Genomic DNA, 17,873 nt, shown 5'->3' with positions numbered 1-17,873 from the left:
TTTTACAACAGAACCTTAACGTAGAGGATGTAAGAAGAAGAAGGAAGACAAAATAGCATTCAAGAAATTTCTCAAACATTGCCTAGGCACTTAAGGTCAAAGCGTAACCCTCGCATAAAACCGCACAATTTACTTTAATTCTGACGCATGTGTAGCCAATGAAACTTTGCTTTTTTGTGTATTATATTATACACAATATTGAATAAAACATACTCCGATATTGGAGAAGTTTGTGCACCTGCGTCATGCCTCAGCTTCTTCCGGTCTATAAGAAGCCTCAGTATCACCTTTGCTATCACCTGTATAAGAATTCATATTTTAAGCCTAATCCTGACAATTTTAATAATCATAATATGAAAATACTTTTCGAAACGTTGACAACAAGAAATGCTGGAGTTTATTCAACCTTTTTCGAGAGCAGGCCTATTAAATTATATGCTTTACTTAATCTAAGTTATATAAACGCGAGGTAAGAAATAATAATTATTATATCTGTATTAGGGGCCTAATTGCGACAAGGTTGTACTATCTAAGTTCTGTCAAAGAGATTGAAATTATAATTTTTTCTTCAAAGAACAATTCTTATCATCCTACGTACATATGTCAAACTTATAGTAGCCAGCCTAAATAGAATGTTGGCAGCGAAGTGTGAATGTATAGTATCAAAACCTTGCTCGCGGGAATATTTTGAAACTTAGTACCCTCTTTAGAGAATAAACAAACAGAGCTCATCTTAGCCTAAGTCTAAGCTAATATACAATAATACTAATGTATGCTGTTCGATTGTGTTTCTTTCAATATAGGTAACTCGAACTCAATGATAGAGGCAACTTAATCCACCTGTTACCAAGACCACATTGATGTCAACATAATATTACTGATTACATAAGGTTGGCATATAATCAACTCAAGCATGTGTGAGAGTCTACCTGGATCCCCTCTCCTTACCCGTAAAGTTACACCTTTACAGGGTAACAACCCTCCTCGCTTCCAAGAGGGCAGTAATCCACGAATTACCATCACACGAGCGACGCCGACACAGCGAGAACGATGGCGGAAGTTACTACAAAAAGCTCGTCGTGCTGACCAATCAGGAGTGAGTTTAGTGAAGCATTCGACGGACCCAACTTCACAGCCGGTGGATTCACACCAACAGCAGGAACCAGAGACGTTTATATCACTTATTCAGACTGGACCTTACGTGCAGAGTTACACCTGGTTAAAGAGACAATTAGCGCATTGTGATTCACGATGGATGCTACGCTTTCTGGAATTAGATGGACTCGGGATTTTATACTCGGCGTTACAGAAACTTACTGAAAAGAGCCATTTGAGTATCGCACATGCGTACGCACAAGTGGAGTGCGTCGCGTGTTTCAGAGCAATGATGAATTCACAAGCAGGATTGGATTATATAATAGATGATACGGAATTTATACGCAAGTTGGCAACAGGTGAGTCACTATAATTAATATAGAACTTGAAAAACCCATTTTTAATGCAGTGTCTGCTTAGTTGATTTATTATAGGCCGGAATACCCGCCGGAATACAGCAGATACTATCTGACATGCTATTTACTTGTACTGGATATATTGCATATAACTTTAACCTGTGTCAATCATTTAATGTCAGACACTGTTCTCCCATGATGCCAATGGTATAGGGTGTGTAGACCTACAGACAGCCAATAGCGTTACCTTAATTGGAACTGGCTGTGAGATCTTTGTAATTCACCGCACCTGCAATAATGGCGTGAGCAAATAATACATTTTTGATATTTGCCTCCACCGGGAATTGAACCAGGGACCTCTTGCACCACCAGAGTCAACAACGTTGCTCTCATTACTGCTCTCATAACGTTGCTCTATGGTACCTCTCAAGTGCAGTATCTGTCCGGAGTATCTGCTAATGTATTCACATTATAATTATTATATAATACACATTTGTCAACTTTCAAACGTTTTGTAGTATACTTCTGTTGCCCAAAGAGAAAGAAACAATTCGATTGAGTCAACTTTGTACACAGTGAATTAAGTAACTTTGTTACTACGTCCCTGGAAACTTTTTGCGAGATACAATTATGTGTTTACTTTGACGCATATATAATTCGCTTAAATACACACCTACATAGCCACATAATATACACATTATATACAACACACGAGAATAGAAAACTCATGAGAAACATATATGTAGACAACATATGGTTTTTGTGTGTGGTCCATTAATGAACCTTAATTATTCGGTTAAGATAATGGTTGATTAGACTATCAATTATACATTGTATGGATGAAGTGAGCAATCTTGATCCCCTGTAAGATTCGAGTAAACTTTTGGAGCACATTTATCGTCAAAATCTTTAGAAACTTCAGTGGAGAATATATTCAGAAAGACGTTTTGGTATTACCAATAATAATTATTATGCAAACCCATTCCAGTGATACAAGCTGAAGAAACGCTTCTAACTAATACAGTTGTGTAACATTAACATAACGCCCCAAATTACATCTAATCATATTAATTCTGCAGCTTTGCTTCTTTTGGGGCCATGCCAATTAAAGATTCATCAAAAATTAATACAGGAATGTTTCAATCCACTTCTTTTCTAATGCGTAATAGCATAAGATAATCATTAATTCACCTTCCTATAAATATTGACCCTACACGACATAAGCAAACTTTTTATATAAATGCATGATGATTGTTTTGTATTGATTTGTGGGTATATCATTAATGCTTTATTTGACCTCCGAGTTCTTTGTACCGCAATATATTTGTCGATATAAAATAACTTTAAAATGTTTAAACATAATAATTACAACTACTCGTCAATGTGGCTCCATACACACTTATATCAATATAATCGACACGGTGACGTATTGTAAACTGTTTTTGCTACACTTTTTTCATTAAAGGGAGTTTTCTGATCAGCAAGACAATTTGAGACTATACCATATGTGGAGTTACACATGATAACCGGCTACTGGACTACTTCCGAAGGGTATCCCTCATCACCAATACAATAGATATCACACGTTAGTTTGTGAGGGATTTAACCTTCTTAGATAGTCCAGTTACCGATCATCATGTTGAACTTTGCGTGATCAGTAGACCCAATTGTTATTGTTGATTATTAAAACCTCTAATGAATCAAGAAATCATACCATACTCAGTTGACTCCTATCGTGTCTATGATAAATGAAGCTAAAAACAAGTACGTTGTTAACCAAACCCCAAGTTATACATCTTCAATGGAGAGGCGGGAAAGCAATGACTGTGACAAATTTTAAAAACTGATTATGTTTCTTTTGTGGTTATCTTAACTATTAATTAGTGGTAAATCATCGGATTTTTGCATGGTTGATTTGACGGTGTTAGATCCATTACATAGACATTGATTCTTCTAGTTCGGTCAAGAAGTCTCCTCCACAATGTCCGCGCCATAGCAACTTATTTGACCCTTTTAACGCAATTCAACCTGCACGTCATTAGCCGCTATGTGCACTATAAACTTTTGTTAAAACTGTTCCTTTTTGTTAAAAAGTTTTATTTCCTATGTACTTGTATAACAATACTCTCTAACCATAAGTCAATGACAAAACTAGTATCACTTACAAAGTTAAAAGTTACGGAATTCAAATAGCATAGCAATCTGATAATTTGCTAAATTTGGTACTCCTCAAATTACTATTAACCTTAGAAGGAATTATTTCTAATTAATTTTGTATCAACTGTAGTTGATGTTACTGTATGTTAAAACTTAAAGTATGGTTCAAGTTCAAGTTCAATTTTATAAATGTATAACTATGTGATATTATCAAGTTGCAAATATGAAAACAATATGAAGTTTTGTTTTAATGCTACCTCAAATAGTAACAACATTTTATTTGGACCGGTGGACCGGTCCCTTCGGTATCTGCAATTGTTTGTGCGAATTAACATTACTCTTATTGTCAGGATTGTTACGTCTTACAAAACATGGAAAGAACCGTATTCAAGGAATTGCTAATTTTGTGATACTTTGAATACGTTTCTTTTGTAAAATCATGTAAGAAATGTCGCAACAATTGAATGTTCCTCATACCCTTATGGCGATGCTTAGTGTACATGATATCGTATTACAGTTTAAAATGAAACCAACCAAACCAAACCCATGCAGTTACAGTCAAGTATAATACACTACATAATGTAGAACCATGAAGACATAGTATCGGGTATATAAACAAGACATACACAAAAATGTATCAAGCTCTTGTGCAACGCCATTTCATGGAGCAAAATAAGAACACAACTTTTGAAATTTTTTTATACCATTACATTGTAACCAGGTGTCGTGAGCTGAGGGATGCAGGGACGCTTCCGTCAAATCCCCTTAAGGTATTCGGCGAGATTTTTGAAGCTTTGTAATCAGACAAAGCAAAATGTTGATTTGAAAAGAGAATTCTATTTGGAAATTCATCCATGGAGCTCTGTTAAGGAATTATGTAAATCCACTTCTATTCTCCAATTCGGTTAGCGAACCAATATCTCAGCTCTCCAAATACTAACAATGCAAACTGGTTACAATAGATTACAAAGGAAACAAATTTACGAACTACAAAAGGGAAGGGGCTTGGGTAGTACAATCAGAATGTCTCACTAGAGGGAGGGGAAATCTATTAATAGAGCTGTATAAAGGGGAAAGTCAAAACCTCGGCAAACACTGGGGTTTTTAACAATAGCCTCGAACTCAAGTCAAAGTTTATTGACCTATAAATCGGAACACAACATAGCATAATGTTGCTTATGTGACGCAGTGATAACATTTCAAAATATCAATGCAAGTAACATTAACAGTAACCATGATAAAATTAAAATGTTATGATCTGGGAAATCTAATAAACCTACTTATAATTAACAAATCAAAATAAAAGAGAGAAAGCTGGTGTTGTTCTTTAAATTAAATTAGTTAATTCAATTAGTAACGATAATAATATAAACATCTACCAATACGTAATTACCCTTTAATGAATAAACATTATTCCAAAAACGGTTAATCGTATGCCATATTTGGGACATACATTCGAAGCAAAATTTATTTCTGCGCATTACGATACTTCGTTTCTTGCAATGGTCCCAATATTGATGCCGCAGCATACATTTAAATGAGCGTAACCCAAGATTTGAAAGCTGCAGTAAAATCCTATTGCCCTGTATCAATATTCAGTATTCATTGAAGGAAATCTGTTCAGCTCTTACTGGATTATCCTTTTTCTTTCATGCATTTGGAAGGATCAAAACATGTGATAACCAATAACAATTGTCATTATTCACATCAGTGATCATTATTCATATTGAAATTCAAATTGAAACATGAAGATTTCAATATTCTTCTGACCAACATAAGGTCCTATGGTTTATGGCCGACAATTGCAAGTTGTCCTTTCAGTAGTATAAAGCTATAGTCAAAATTGTCTGATTGGGAAGTGTTACCAACATATGTAACCCTTGGTCTTCCACTTCTTGTGACCTTCTTGGTCCCTGATAACATTGGACTTGTATAAGTAAATAATGACCACTGATATGAATAATGACAATTGTTATTGTTAATCACATGTTTTGACTTCTTCCAAATTCACGAAACAAGAAGAACAGCCGAAAAGATTTTCTTCCATGGGTTGATTGTTAAGTTCATGTTGCATGTCGTACATTTTGTTACATTTGATGTTTATCATGAAACCATTGTAAGCCACGCGTATTGACTTGTTCATGTAACAAAGTACCCAATGTTCAAATATAACTACATTTGACTGTGTCTAGTTACATGATTTAAGGCAAAATTGCCAGCACCTTTTAACAAATACATGCCATGGATACTGACACTAAGGCAATAGGATTTTTTTAAATTTAATTGTACGTTACGACATCAATATTGGGACCATTACATCAAATGATGTGTCATAATGCGCAAAAATAAACTCTGCTTCGACTGCATATCCCAAATTTGGCATACGATTAACTGTTTTGGAACTACGGTCATTCATTAAGGGGGATGTAGTATGTGAACCAATTTGGATCTTGATTTGAACCCATGACCTCTATGTGCTTATATAGTACACGAGTGTATACAGTTTAATCGGTTAACAGGTTGTCGTGGTTGCTGGCTCCAGTGGTTCAGATAATCCTTTGAATTCTGTGGATAAAATCGAACAAAAAGTTGGATTTGACTGAATAGTTTACGTATATGGAACTATGTGGCCCAACTTAAAAGACACTATAGTTAATACCCGGGAGTTTATAATACTTTTTCCGTTGGTAAAACTTTGGTGACATGTGATTTTATCATTTTTCACGTCATACCTACAAACATGAGCTTTCATTTAATTTGTGTAGAACTTGCTTGAGAAGTTTATGCACACTTTCAGAAATGGTCTGCTTTGATGTGAAATATTGGACCTTATTTTAGGCTTAATTCAACTGGCATTTAAGTTTGGTTAATTTAACGTGACGTTATTTTACAATATAGTTTTTGAAATTTGCCATTTTATAACTTGCCAATAAATTATTGATACGCTCAACATTAAGTTGGCATGTATTTGTAAAAAGGTGCTGGCAATTTTGCCTTAAATCATGTAAATAGACACAGTCAAATGTAGTTATATTTGAACATTGGGTACTTTGTTACATGAACAAGTCAATACGCGTGGCTTACAATGGTTTCATGATAAACATCAAATGTAACAAAATGTACGACATGCAACATGAACTTAACAGTCAACTTATACATAATCACACATGTCAATTCTGCTCATTCTATCGTCTATATCAAATAGTAAAATAGGTCATGAGTTTGCAAACTGATATCTACAATTGTGTGCGGTATCGGTAGCTAATACAATTTCACAATTTACAACATATTCGAATATAAAGTCGAGTATAAACAATAATAATAGTATATTCTACGATTAGATAAGTGTAAAGATCATAATTTTACAGAATACAACTTCCTGTTTTACAAAACTAATCGGCCATTAATTGTTTCAAAACAATTTTTTAAAAAAAAAAAAACCCGTGTATTAATCACGTTGATTAGTATAGTATGGAGAGTTTGAACAACATTGAGCAAGTTGTTTGGTCAAAGTGCAGCAACACAATGTACATCTGCTATGCTTAATTGTGCATTTTGTTTTGTGTAGAAAATACGAAGTTCGAGACTTGAATCAAGGTAAAATCTAACTAAAGCAAATATAGAAATATAGAAAACCATTTTTTATTCATACAAACAATTATTTCTCTGACATTGAAGCTTTAGCACCAAGGGCTTATTATTACTTTAAATCGTCGCCAATTTTGTAAATATTAATAAATTAATAATAACTATTTAACTTTTATTCACATGGTAATTATTTTCTCATTAAAATTTACAATGGTGGGTAATAGCATAATTTAAAATTTGGGTGCATCGATTATTTACAACATTCATTAACGTTGATAAAGATCAATGTCTTATTATTTTTTGGTAGAAACTATTTTGGGGCCTTTATACTTTTCTGACTCTGAGTATAAATGTGTCATTTACCCTCATCGCTGCGGAAGTTTAATATGTGGAAACATAATACATGTTAGTTGTTACAAACTTTGTTACTTTAGTTGACTCTGCAAGTCAGAATTGTCAAAAAAGTGGCTACTAAAAGCACCAAAAATATGTAATTGCCAAGATTGACGCATGGCTGGTGCACGTCGAAAAAACATGGAATGTTGGTTAGCATGGTTAGTGTCCTCTGGAGTTGAGTCCCGGGAGTTGAGTATAGGCTACACCATCCTATAACTATTTGCAATGTTTTCATTATGGGTTGTCTAGTACTACATAATAAAGAATATCTTACACATTTCTCACTTAAATATGTGCTGTAAAAATCCTTTGTTATTTTTGGATCTGGAGCAAAAGAGTCTGGTGCAAAGATAATACTGCTAAATGTGGAAGGCAGACAAAATATCATACCATAATTGCTCAAAGTTGTTTGAATAGGGAGACAAATCACCTTATATCCTATTTTTTAATGATGGTGTCCACAGAATATTTCGATTGTTTTCCCGCCATTCGCATCAGGTCACAGTGTTATATGCTACCTGTATTATGTACGGCCCAAGGTGTCAACCTCACCACCTTTTGTATACCTCCATGTTTGCTTTAGGGTGTGTCAAACTTTTCACTTCACCTGCTTGCTTAAGTTTGTTTAATTTCACCCCAATTAACTTTTAAATCATAAAAAACATTTTAGCAATAATAATTACCCTGTATAATTTAAAAATGAATAACATTTGACACCCATTATAGAGTGTTTCCTAAAGTAGGTTAAATTTAATCATAGCCTTTGTTATTGTTTTAGATTTTGATCGGGTTTTTTTTAGCCAGGGTGGTGAACACACGTTGTATGTTTGTAGCTGTTTGGTACCACGCGTTGAAAACAGTCCAGGTTGATACATTTTTATACAAAAGGCATGAAAAGAATTATGCAGACAAATGATTTGACAAAAATGAACATGACTTGGAGCCTTGAAATAAAATGAATATCTTTGTTCACATGTCAAATTTCTAACTCAATATATTTACATTTTGAAATCGTTTGCTGGTGGCCTTCTTGTACTTTCTAGATTATACAGGTATCAGTGGTTTGATATAGTCAAATCCTAGAACTTTCATATGCATTACATTTTTGCCGTACAGAAGAACAATCAATGCAAGCAAAGCAAGATAAGGATTTACCTCATAGAGAAATTGTACCGGTAAATGACGAAAAATAAGACACACACCCAAATTTTATAATAAGTACATCCATGGCATCCGGACTTCACTTCAGCATTAATTGTACAGGGTGTCTCAATAAAATATATCAAATGCCTTTATTTTGTTATAATTCCAAAGGTGATTTCAGTACTATGTAAGTTTAAAGTTATAACAAAATATATAAAAGCATCCGGTAATTTTTATTGGGACATACTGTCATTGTGGTCAGTGCATATAGATTAAGCTGGTTAAGACTGTTATAGGACCTATAAGATAAGACCTACAAAAGAGCAACAAATGCTTTTGGTTAAAGATACTATACATGGAGTTATGTTAATTGTTGGATTAGATCCGCTGGACAAGATATACATAATGAAATAAGTGTTTAACGCTTATCTTTCATGTAAAATACTTAAGATATGATTACAATCTTTTTGAGAAACACAAAGGTTTACATGCCAATAAAGTACTTCAGTATAATGATTTACAATTGCATTAGAATTATATTTATTGTATAAACCAGCTAGCATTATCATGTCATTATTGTCGGTACGCTTTTTAAGGATTACATTGAACTGCATACGTCAAAGAAAATACATTCCGATCCTAAGGACTTAAAAATCATTGGAAAGGTATCAAAACTGTTCTTTTGCTAAAGTATCTTTGAAAGCTTTTCTCTTTTCTAAAAACAGTTATTTTGTATCTCATACAATTTAAGTTTGCAGCGGGTGAATAGGTTAAAGATTTTCTTTGAACCCAACAAGGTAATTACTACACGTTATATTTTCATATAAAGATTTTAAGAAATAAGAAGCCACAAGACTTCAGGTGTTCAATACCATGCATGTTTATAAAAGTCAAAACTAACTTGGCAGGAACAAAGAACTGAAACCCGCTTACGTCAACCGGCAGAAATTCTAACCCTAAGGTGTTTATAAAACTTCTAAAAAAGTTAAACACCAATGAATTGAAAACACAGAGCTAACGAACTGATGGAGAAATAATGAAAGCAAGGGTTAAGGCGTATAGATCTTCGAATACAATAAAAAGGGTGAAAAGGCAAAGGTACTTTTTACCAAAGGTGGTTTGCAAAATATATTCATTTTATGATAACATGTAGGCTACGCCGGAACAATACGTTTTGTACTTTTTTTGGAGTAAGCTTATTTTGCGGTCTTATTGTGCGCTGTGTGTACTAAAATATATATTATTATCCACGGGAACAAAATTTGAGTTCAAAGTGGAGAAAAAGTACATGTTTGTGCAAAAAGTACATGTTTGTGGAAAATTTTGCTATGACAATTTATTTCTTAGCAAGAATTATAAGACTAGTTTCAACTAAACTAATTAGATTAGTTAATCACTTAATGTATTAATGCAAATTTTATCGCTTTATTGCATAAGAATTATTGTTATGAACTATAACCATTTGGTTTCTTTTAACAGTTCTCCCTCCCTCTCTATATAATTATAAATATATATTCTCTCTCGCAATATATCATAATGTATATACTATTTACTCAGTCATGGTTGAATCATAATTATCTTGAATATTTTGCCACCACATCAGAGGCCGGAATACTTCAAACTGTATACTGACCTAACCCAGTTTTTTACTTTCCATTTTTCGAATTTCAATCGTTCGTTATTGTTCCTCAGTGTGTTTTATGACAGCTTTTTGGTTTCGGTATTTTAACACTTGTTGTGGAAATAATTTAATATTCATTTGAGCATACTGGCAGTTTGCTTTTGTAAACAGAACTTTTGAAAACAGTTTGTAAAAATATACAAATTGTTGCTTTAAATTGTATATTTTAGGTTTTCAGCACTTGCTCACGCGGTAAATGCTTTTCATGTGTATGATGATGATAAAGTACAACACACAGTGACTTACTGACATCATTAAACATTAATACATTACACTCACAAGAGCATCACTAAAATGCTCTTTGCAAGGGATACCACCTACCAAGGTTGGATGTATAAAATTGCACTATTTATCATTTGAATGTTAATGGATTATTTTGGTCGAACTATAATATATAATGATAGGCACTGCTCACCTTAAAGAAAAGTGCACACCGTGAACAGGAGATTAAAGGTGCACCCAATGTTTTCACGCGGTGTGATCAAGACCATCATCTGGCTACAAATTGCTCCAGTGGTCTGATAGAAGCAAAATCGTGTATCACAATGCCCGGTGGTGGTGGTGGTGTTGGTGGTGGTGGAGGTGGAGGTGGAGGTGCTGTTGGTGGTGCTGTAAGTATAGTAGTGGTGGAGGTTGAGGTCAGGAGGTGGAGGTGGAGGTGCTGTTGTTGGTGCTGTAAGTAGTAGTGGTGGTGGTGGAGGTGGAGGTCAGGAGGTGGAGGTGTTGGTGGTGGTGGTGATGCAGGTGGAGGTGGTGGTGGTGTACGTATGTACTACTTATTTCAATTGTACAACTATGACAAAGAAGATCAGAATTTCATTGCTTTGTCACAATTATTGGGTGATGTAAAATTGCGAAATTTGTTTCGTTAATTACGACCAAAAATGTGACGCCGCTCTTTAAAATTGTTACTGGGTCATTGCACGTGGTAAATGGACAACAAACTTTCAGAAATAACCACAGAAAAAACGGTTACAGAAAAGTTTATTTTCGCACCTTTGTTCACGATTTTCCGAAAGTTATGAAAAAATCATGTTTTTGTTTCCTTTATTTGAATAAAGTTGACCTAGCTGTTAAGAAATATGCTTTGTATATGCGTATATGACTAGTACATGTAGTAGTAATTTTCCATGCATGGATGGGTAGTAAAGGGTCGGTCATATATATGCAATCATTATGATGGTCACCGTAGTTTCTGGACGACGCAGTCACAGTTATCATGATTGTCCAGTCGGTCTTTATTCAATGATATGATAACAGATTATTGATAAAAGGACAAGATATGGGACCTATTAACCTATTTGTTATTCGTCTGTTCACGACTTTTAAGACACATTATAAAAACTGAGCCTACGCCCATGCATTCGCTGACGAAGAAAGATTAACTTTTGACCAATGAAGTAAAACGCTATCCCAACGTATCAGAAACGCTCTACCTCATTCGTCAAAAAGTCAATCACCCATCGCGTCGCACAGCGACTTAGTGTAAATACAGCCCAAGATGCTGTTTGACATTATGTAATTTGCCAACATCATGAAATTTTCCCTGAAAAAATTTTGTTCAAAATTGCGCTGAAATGTAAAAAGCGTTAGAGTTTACGTCTTGTATGCAGATTTTATACTTTTTCCACCCACTGACCGGCTGACCCATGGTCTGGGCCAGGGGTCTGGGAGCTAGTACATGATGATGCAGCAATTTTGTCGATCAATAGTCCGAAGCCCGGGGCTCCGAAAGTGTAGCTCTGGTGTTTCACAAGGACAACAAAAAACATTGAACATGTATGGTATACATTTCATAGTGCATTTGCGAAATCCGATACTGAAATACCGATAATTATAAAGCTATGTATCCCACCAGTTTGTTCTATCAATATATCGATAACATTGATCATCTAGAATAAATTTAAACAGCACGTGTATATCGTCAGATTCTTAAGACTCAATAATACAAAAGAAAGCACATTTAGATTATGACAACGATTGATCTGTTTCCCCTTGGCTAAAACGATCCCTATTTTACAAGGTGACAAGAAACATTTGAGAAATGTTGCTTGTTTTTTTGTCGACAGGGTTTATTGGACTACAGAGTACATTGTGGCGCTGTGCATGTGGTCTTGTCAAAATGTGTGAAGAAAAATACAATGCATGCATAGAGTGTAACATTGGTGCACGGGGTGTCAGCAAATGGAAAAACAACCATTTAAAAGTGTTTACTATCTAACTCGGAAACTAATAAAAAATATGTCGCTCCGTATAATATTGACTAATCAAGTAAAGTTCATTTTGTCAATCATGATATTAAATATATCAAAAGAAAAAAATTGTTTGGTTATGATTATACTTTCAAATAAAAAAAATCATTTGAAATAACTGCTATACAACTTTGCACACAGTGGGAATAATGATATGATTGTAAGGGACAATTTTTTGCACGTTTATGCCTTTCACGTATTTCGATTTCTTCTGGCTTAATTAAGTTTAATCACCCATGTTAGCAACGGTCTGAACTTTTTGACGTATCAGAAAAACAACGATTTAAAAGTGTTTACTATATCGTGAAGGTATAATCTAACTCGGAAACTAATAAAAAATATGTCGCTCCGTATAATATTGACTAATCAAGTAAAGTTTCATTTTGTCAATCATAATTATATATCAAAATAAAAAGTTTGTTCAGTTATGATTATACTTTCAATTGAAAAAAAATCATTTGAAATAACTGCTATACAACTTTGCACACAGTGGGAATAATGACATGATTGTAAGGAACATTTTTTTGCCGTTTATGCCTTTCATGTATTCTTTGGATTTCTTCTGGCTTAATTAAGTTTAATCACCCATGTTAGCAACGGTCTGAACTTTCTGACGTATCAGAATTTCGAAGGTGTAGAACAAGTCATGAAAGTTCATAACTAATTAGTAGAGCCTTTTGTAGAAAATGTCATTGGCGGTATTTTACAGGCTATCAACGCCAAAGTATGTTAAAGTGGTGGAGGGATTTTCTGCGCCGTCCGGTCTTGTTAGCCTTCTACTGAGCCATCCGTGTGAAGACAGTGTGTCTCCAACGGTGAAATGCTAGGGAAACCCAGCTGCGAACTTTGCGTTTCATCGGATACGAATAATAGAGATTAAAAACGGTGGAAGACTGAGAAAAATACGGTTTAGTGATGGTAATTTATACAACATTACAGTCTCAGACGTTTAGGTATTCAAGTACATAATGCTGAAAATATGGATTGTAATACAGTGGCAAAGCTAAAGAGTCAAAAATACGTCATGTAGGGAGTGATATGAAAGCAAAATACTTATTTCAAGTTTGTTAATTGTTATCTTCCACCATTTCGAACGCCTTTTATTCGTATTCAATGGAATGAACAGGTCGTTGCGCAGCTGGACGATGTGCTTTGCTTTATATAGGCATTTATATTGAATGAAAGTTTATTTTTAAAATATCATTATTGTCTACTCTAATATTCCTGTTCCCAATCACTTTTTGATAGGTATACATACAAGGTGTTCCGAAATGATTAGTATGTGGGACAGTTTCTGTTTTCGATGTCATTAGGACAAAACTGTTAAGAGTTCTGCCCTTGTTGTCTAGCGGTGGCTCTGAAAAGAGCCGTTCCTTTGAAAATGAGTTTGTTGGTTCTGAAAAGAGTAGACAATGACTTAAAATAACATGAATAATATATTGAACTTTAAAGTCATCCTAATATCACTGCAGGGTCTTTGATGCGGTTTTCAAAAAATAATTGGAACATAAAAAATGGTCGAGATTGGAATCACGAGACATATTCCTGTATGCCGTGGTAGAGCCATCACAAATAATGTCTTGAGCTAAATGGCAAATATAATACAAACCTTAAAAGATACATCACGTCATCACCTGATTAAATATACGGCAAGGACTGTATGGTATGCGTTGGCATTACATGAGATTAGAGATATAGACTTACACAAACAAATCTTACAATTGAAAACTAAAGAACAACGTACATTTTTTGTAGTAAAGTTAAACTTAAAGACTCAAAAGCAGAGATTTCTTCTTTTTATCGGAACAAACAAAGATACTTTGAGTTGGGTTTTAACAGCTTTTTAAACTTCAAAGTCAAAATAGAACTGCGCACTGATCTTATTCTTTGAAAACAAGGTCACGATTTATATTCAATACAGAATGAAAGCGAACAATTTGAAAAATGAAAACGGGTACTTGAAAAACACACCCTAAGGATGTCGAAACACTACATAGTTTATGTTATTGTGAGTGTAAAGCTAGTGTATGCATAAAGCTTACTTCAAAAATGTAGCACGAAGGTAAAAAAGTTCTTATCCTTGAGATTAGAGTACCAAAGTAATGTTGTACTTAGTTTACACTGTTTTAGGTGCTTTGGGCTGTTTTGGCTGCCGCCATGGTGCTAAATATTACTATAAACTTTATATAAAGTGTAAAAACACTTACGAATGGAAAATGGGATTTAAGCTGATCAACAACACTTAATATCGAGAGCAAGTGCACAACGTAATCCAAGTTAGCCAGACATTTTGTAAGCCGCGTTTACAAAAAATGTTTTGTTCTTCAAAATATTTTAAAACCAAAATTGCTTCCAAATAGATAATACTTTAGTTACGAATATCATTTATATTGTCAAGCTAATTTCGAATTTGAAATCACAATTGGATACTTGCCAGTTTATGGGTGTTCCGTCATGTGCCTGTACATGTAATTATGGTAGTTCTGGACCATGTTTACTGTATTGCATTGAGCCTCTCGAATAAGTCCTGTATATTCAGGGCATTTACGAAATGTCATGCATTTTATATACCGTCTTATCCTTAGGGTAAAAATTTAAGTTGATTTTAGTCAGATTGGGATGAAAGAGGGGGTTAATTGAGCTGTATGTTAGATATTATCTAACCACCAAACTTATAAAGTGTGAAAAGCGAAAATTAATTTCAACGGTTCTATTTACTAGATTTTGAGATTGAAAAGGTGCAGGAAGTTGCTGAAAACAAGTTAAATGGCTCATGCACTCAACTTCCAAACTCGTCAGCCGATTTCAGAGATAAAAATCGGGATTTTTTAGAGCACTTATTATTAATATTATTATAGGCACTGAAGTCGACTTCCTCAGGGGATTGTTAACTTTGTCGTCGTTGGTAGTAGTTTTGTTGTTGATACCAAAATAGTTTTTTCTATGAATATATTGTTCAAAGTCTAAAGTACATTTTTATCGTGCTTCTGCACTTATCTTAAGTGACTGAGTTCCGTGCAGTCCGTGTGTTGCTAAGCCATTTGACTCAGGTATTAATGCCACCATGACCAATAATTTGATAAAAATATAATTATGAACAATATTTTCTTTAATTTCTACCTATAATTTTTTAATGTGCGTCAATAATATTAATAATATCAAGAGCTCAAAATCTTAGAATGTCTTTTTAGTCTGAAAGTGTAGAAGTTTTAATCACTTTCGCAAATTGCATGATAGTTACTTTAAACATTTGAACATAAATATTGTAATATTTTATTAAAATGTACTAGTTACTACATACATTCAGCATATTAAATATAAACAACTCCGTTAGTAAACACCTACCAATAAGTAATATCCACCTTAATGAATGACCATTATTCCAAAACGGTTGGTCGTATGTCAAATTTGGGATATTCAGTCGAAGCAAGATTAATTTCTGCGCATTATGACACCTCATTTGTTGCAATGGTTCCAATATTGATGCCGCGTTATACATATATGAACGTAACCCAAGATTTGAAAGTTGCAGTAAAATCCTATCGCCTTGTATTCAGTGTCCATTGAAGGAAATCTGTTCAGCTCTCATTGGATTATCCTTTTTGTTTCAGGCTCTTGGATGGGATCAAAACATGTGATAATCAATAACAATTGTCATTATTTACATCAGTGATCATCATTCACGTAATGTTAAATTGAAACATGAAGATTTCGATATTTTTTAGACCAAAAATGTCCTAACTGGCCTACGTTGCAAGTTGTCCTTTCAGTTGTAAAACTAGATTCAAATTTACTGAATGGGAGGTGTTACCATCAGATGTAACCCTTGGCTTCCACTTTTTCTTGTGACATTCTTGGTCCCAGAAAACATTGAACTTGTCATGTTTTGATATGAGAGCAAGTAAACAATGAAAACTGATGTGAATAATGACATTTAAAAAAAATTATTATCACTATTTTGACCTCTTGACCAAATTCACGAAACAAGAAGAAGAATCCAATGAGAGCCAAAACATTTCCTTCTGAATACAAGGCAATAGGATTTTTGCTGCAACTTTCAAATCCTGGGTTACTTTTATTTTTAAATGTACACTGCGACATCAATATTGGAACCATTGCAACAAATGAGGTATCATAATGCGCAGAAATAAATACTGCTTCGCGTGTGTATCCCAAATTTGGCAGACGATCAACGGTTTTGGAATAATGGTCATTTCGGTAGGTGTTTTATTAATAATGTGTTAGATATAGGGTAAAAGATTTACTTATAGCATGTATTGATAAAACTGATATTATTGATATAATATATATAATGATGTAAAAGCTACTCGATTATGCACTGATGAGTGTCTTAAAGCTTTATTCAAGGTCTGTAATTATTTGAATGAAAGATTAAAATATTGATTAACTTAAATCTTTAAAATAGCTTAAAAATCACAAAACTTTGTATAAATGTCTGTTTTGTGCATTTAAAATTGAAGGTCAGAATATTGTATGATTTGCATCACAACCATTATCTATACAAGATGGGCTTCGATTTTGAACAATCTTAAAAGCTACCCAAACTAATTTTCATCTCAGTTTTATCCCTATGTGTATACTGTGCATTTCAGCTAAAATAGCCAATGAATTTACTCTTAACATAGCTATACGGTTTTAATTTTTTTTAAATACACCACTTGTTTAAATTTTTATCTAACTTTTCAATGATATAGGGTAAAAGGTTACATAAATTATATATATATAATATATATATATTTAAACAACAGTCGCTAGGTTAACTTCGTATAGTAACCAACATTACATCATGCACTTCAATGATCCAAGCTGACGTAAAAGCATTTATTTTAATTCTCTATAGTTGAATCAATCTTGTTAGTAAAATGGAATTCCCTTTTTCAAATACACTTTCATCTCATTTTAATGTCCTAATGATTTAGAACAGTTTTCTTTGCATCCGTCCTTATGTGCTTTTGTATTAATGAATAATGGAAAATAAACTTCTACGTTTCAAAACTTACGCTGTCAATTATAATGATGTACTAGCTGTGACCAAAATTGATTAACAATATTCACATATAGCATAAGCGTTAAAAGTTCTGCAAATGATTTCGATTTTTAAACTTTTCTTATTTTATCCATTCAATTTAGTATTAAGAAAAATTAACACACAAGGTCCTATCAATTATAAAGCAAGACTTCAGA

At 33.8% G+C, this 17,873-nt stretch overlaps 1 protein-coding gene across 1 annotated transcript in view; it reads left to right on the top strand.

Annotated features, from left to right (window-relative positions):
• Positions 1-857: 857 nt before the first annotated feature.
• Positions 858-17,873, top strand: part of LOC140160901 (uncharacterized) — a 115,385-nt gene continuing 98,369 nt past the window's right edge. Inside the window, 1 exon segment of the mRNA XM_072184236.1 lies at positions 858-1,454. Coding sequence (XP_072040337.1) covers positions 914-1,454 — 541 coding nt within the window. The 5' untranslated portion in view covers positions 858-913.

The sequence above is a fragment of the Amphiura filiformis genome, chromosome 9 (genome assembly GCF_039555335.1).
Source record: "Amphiura filiformis chromosome 9, Afil_fr2py, whole genome shotgun sequence".
Taxonomy (NCBI): domain Eukaryota; kingdom Metazoa; phylum Echinodermata; class Ophiuroidea; order Amphilepidida; family Amphiuridae; genus Amphiura; species Amphiura filiformis.
Note: the sequence above shows the minus strand (reverse complement) of the source record. Positions and strands in the feature narration are given on the sequence as shown.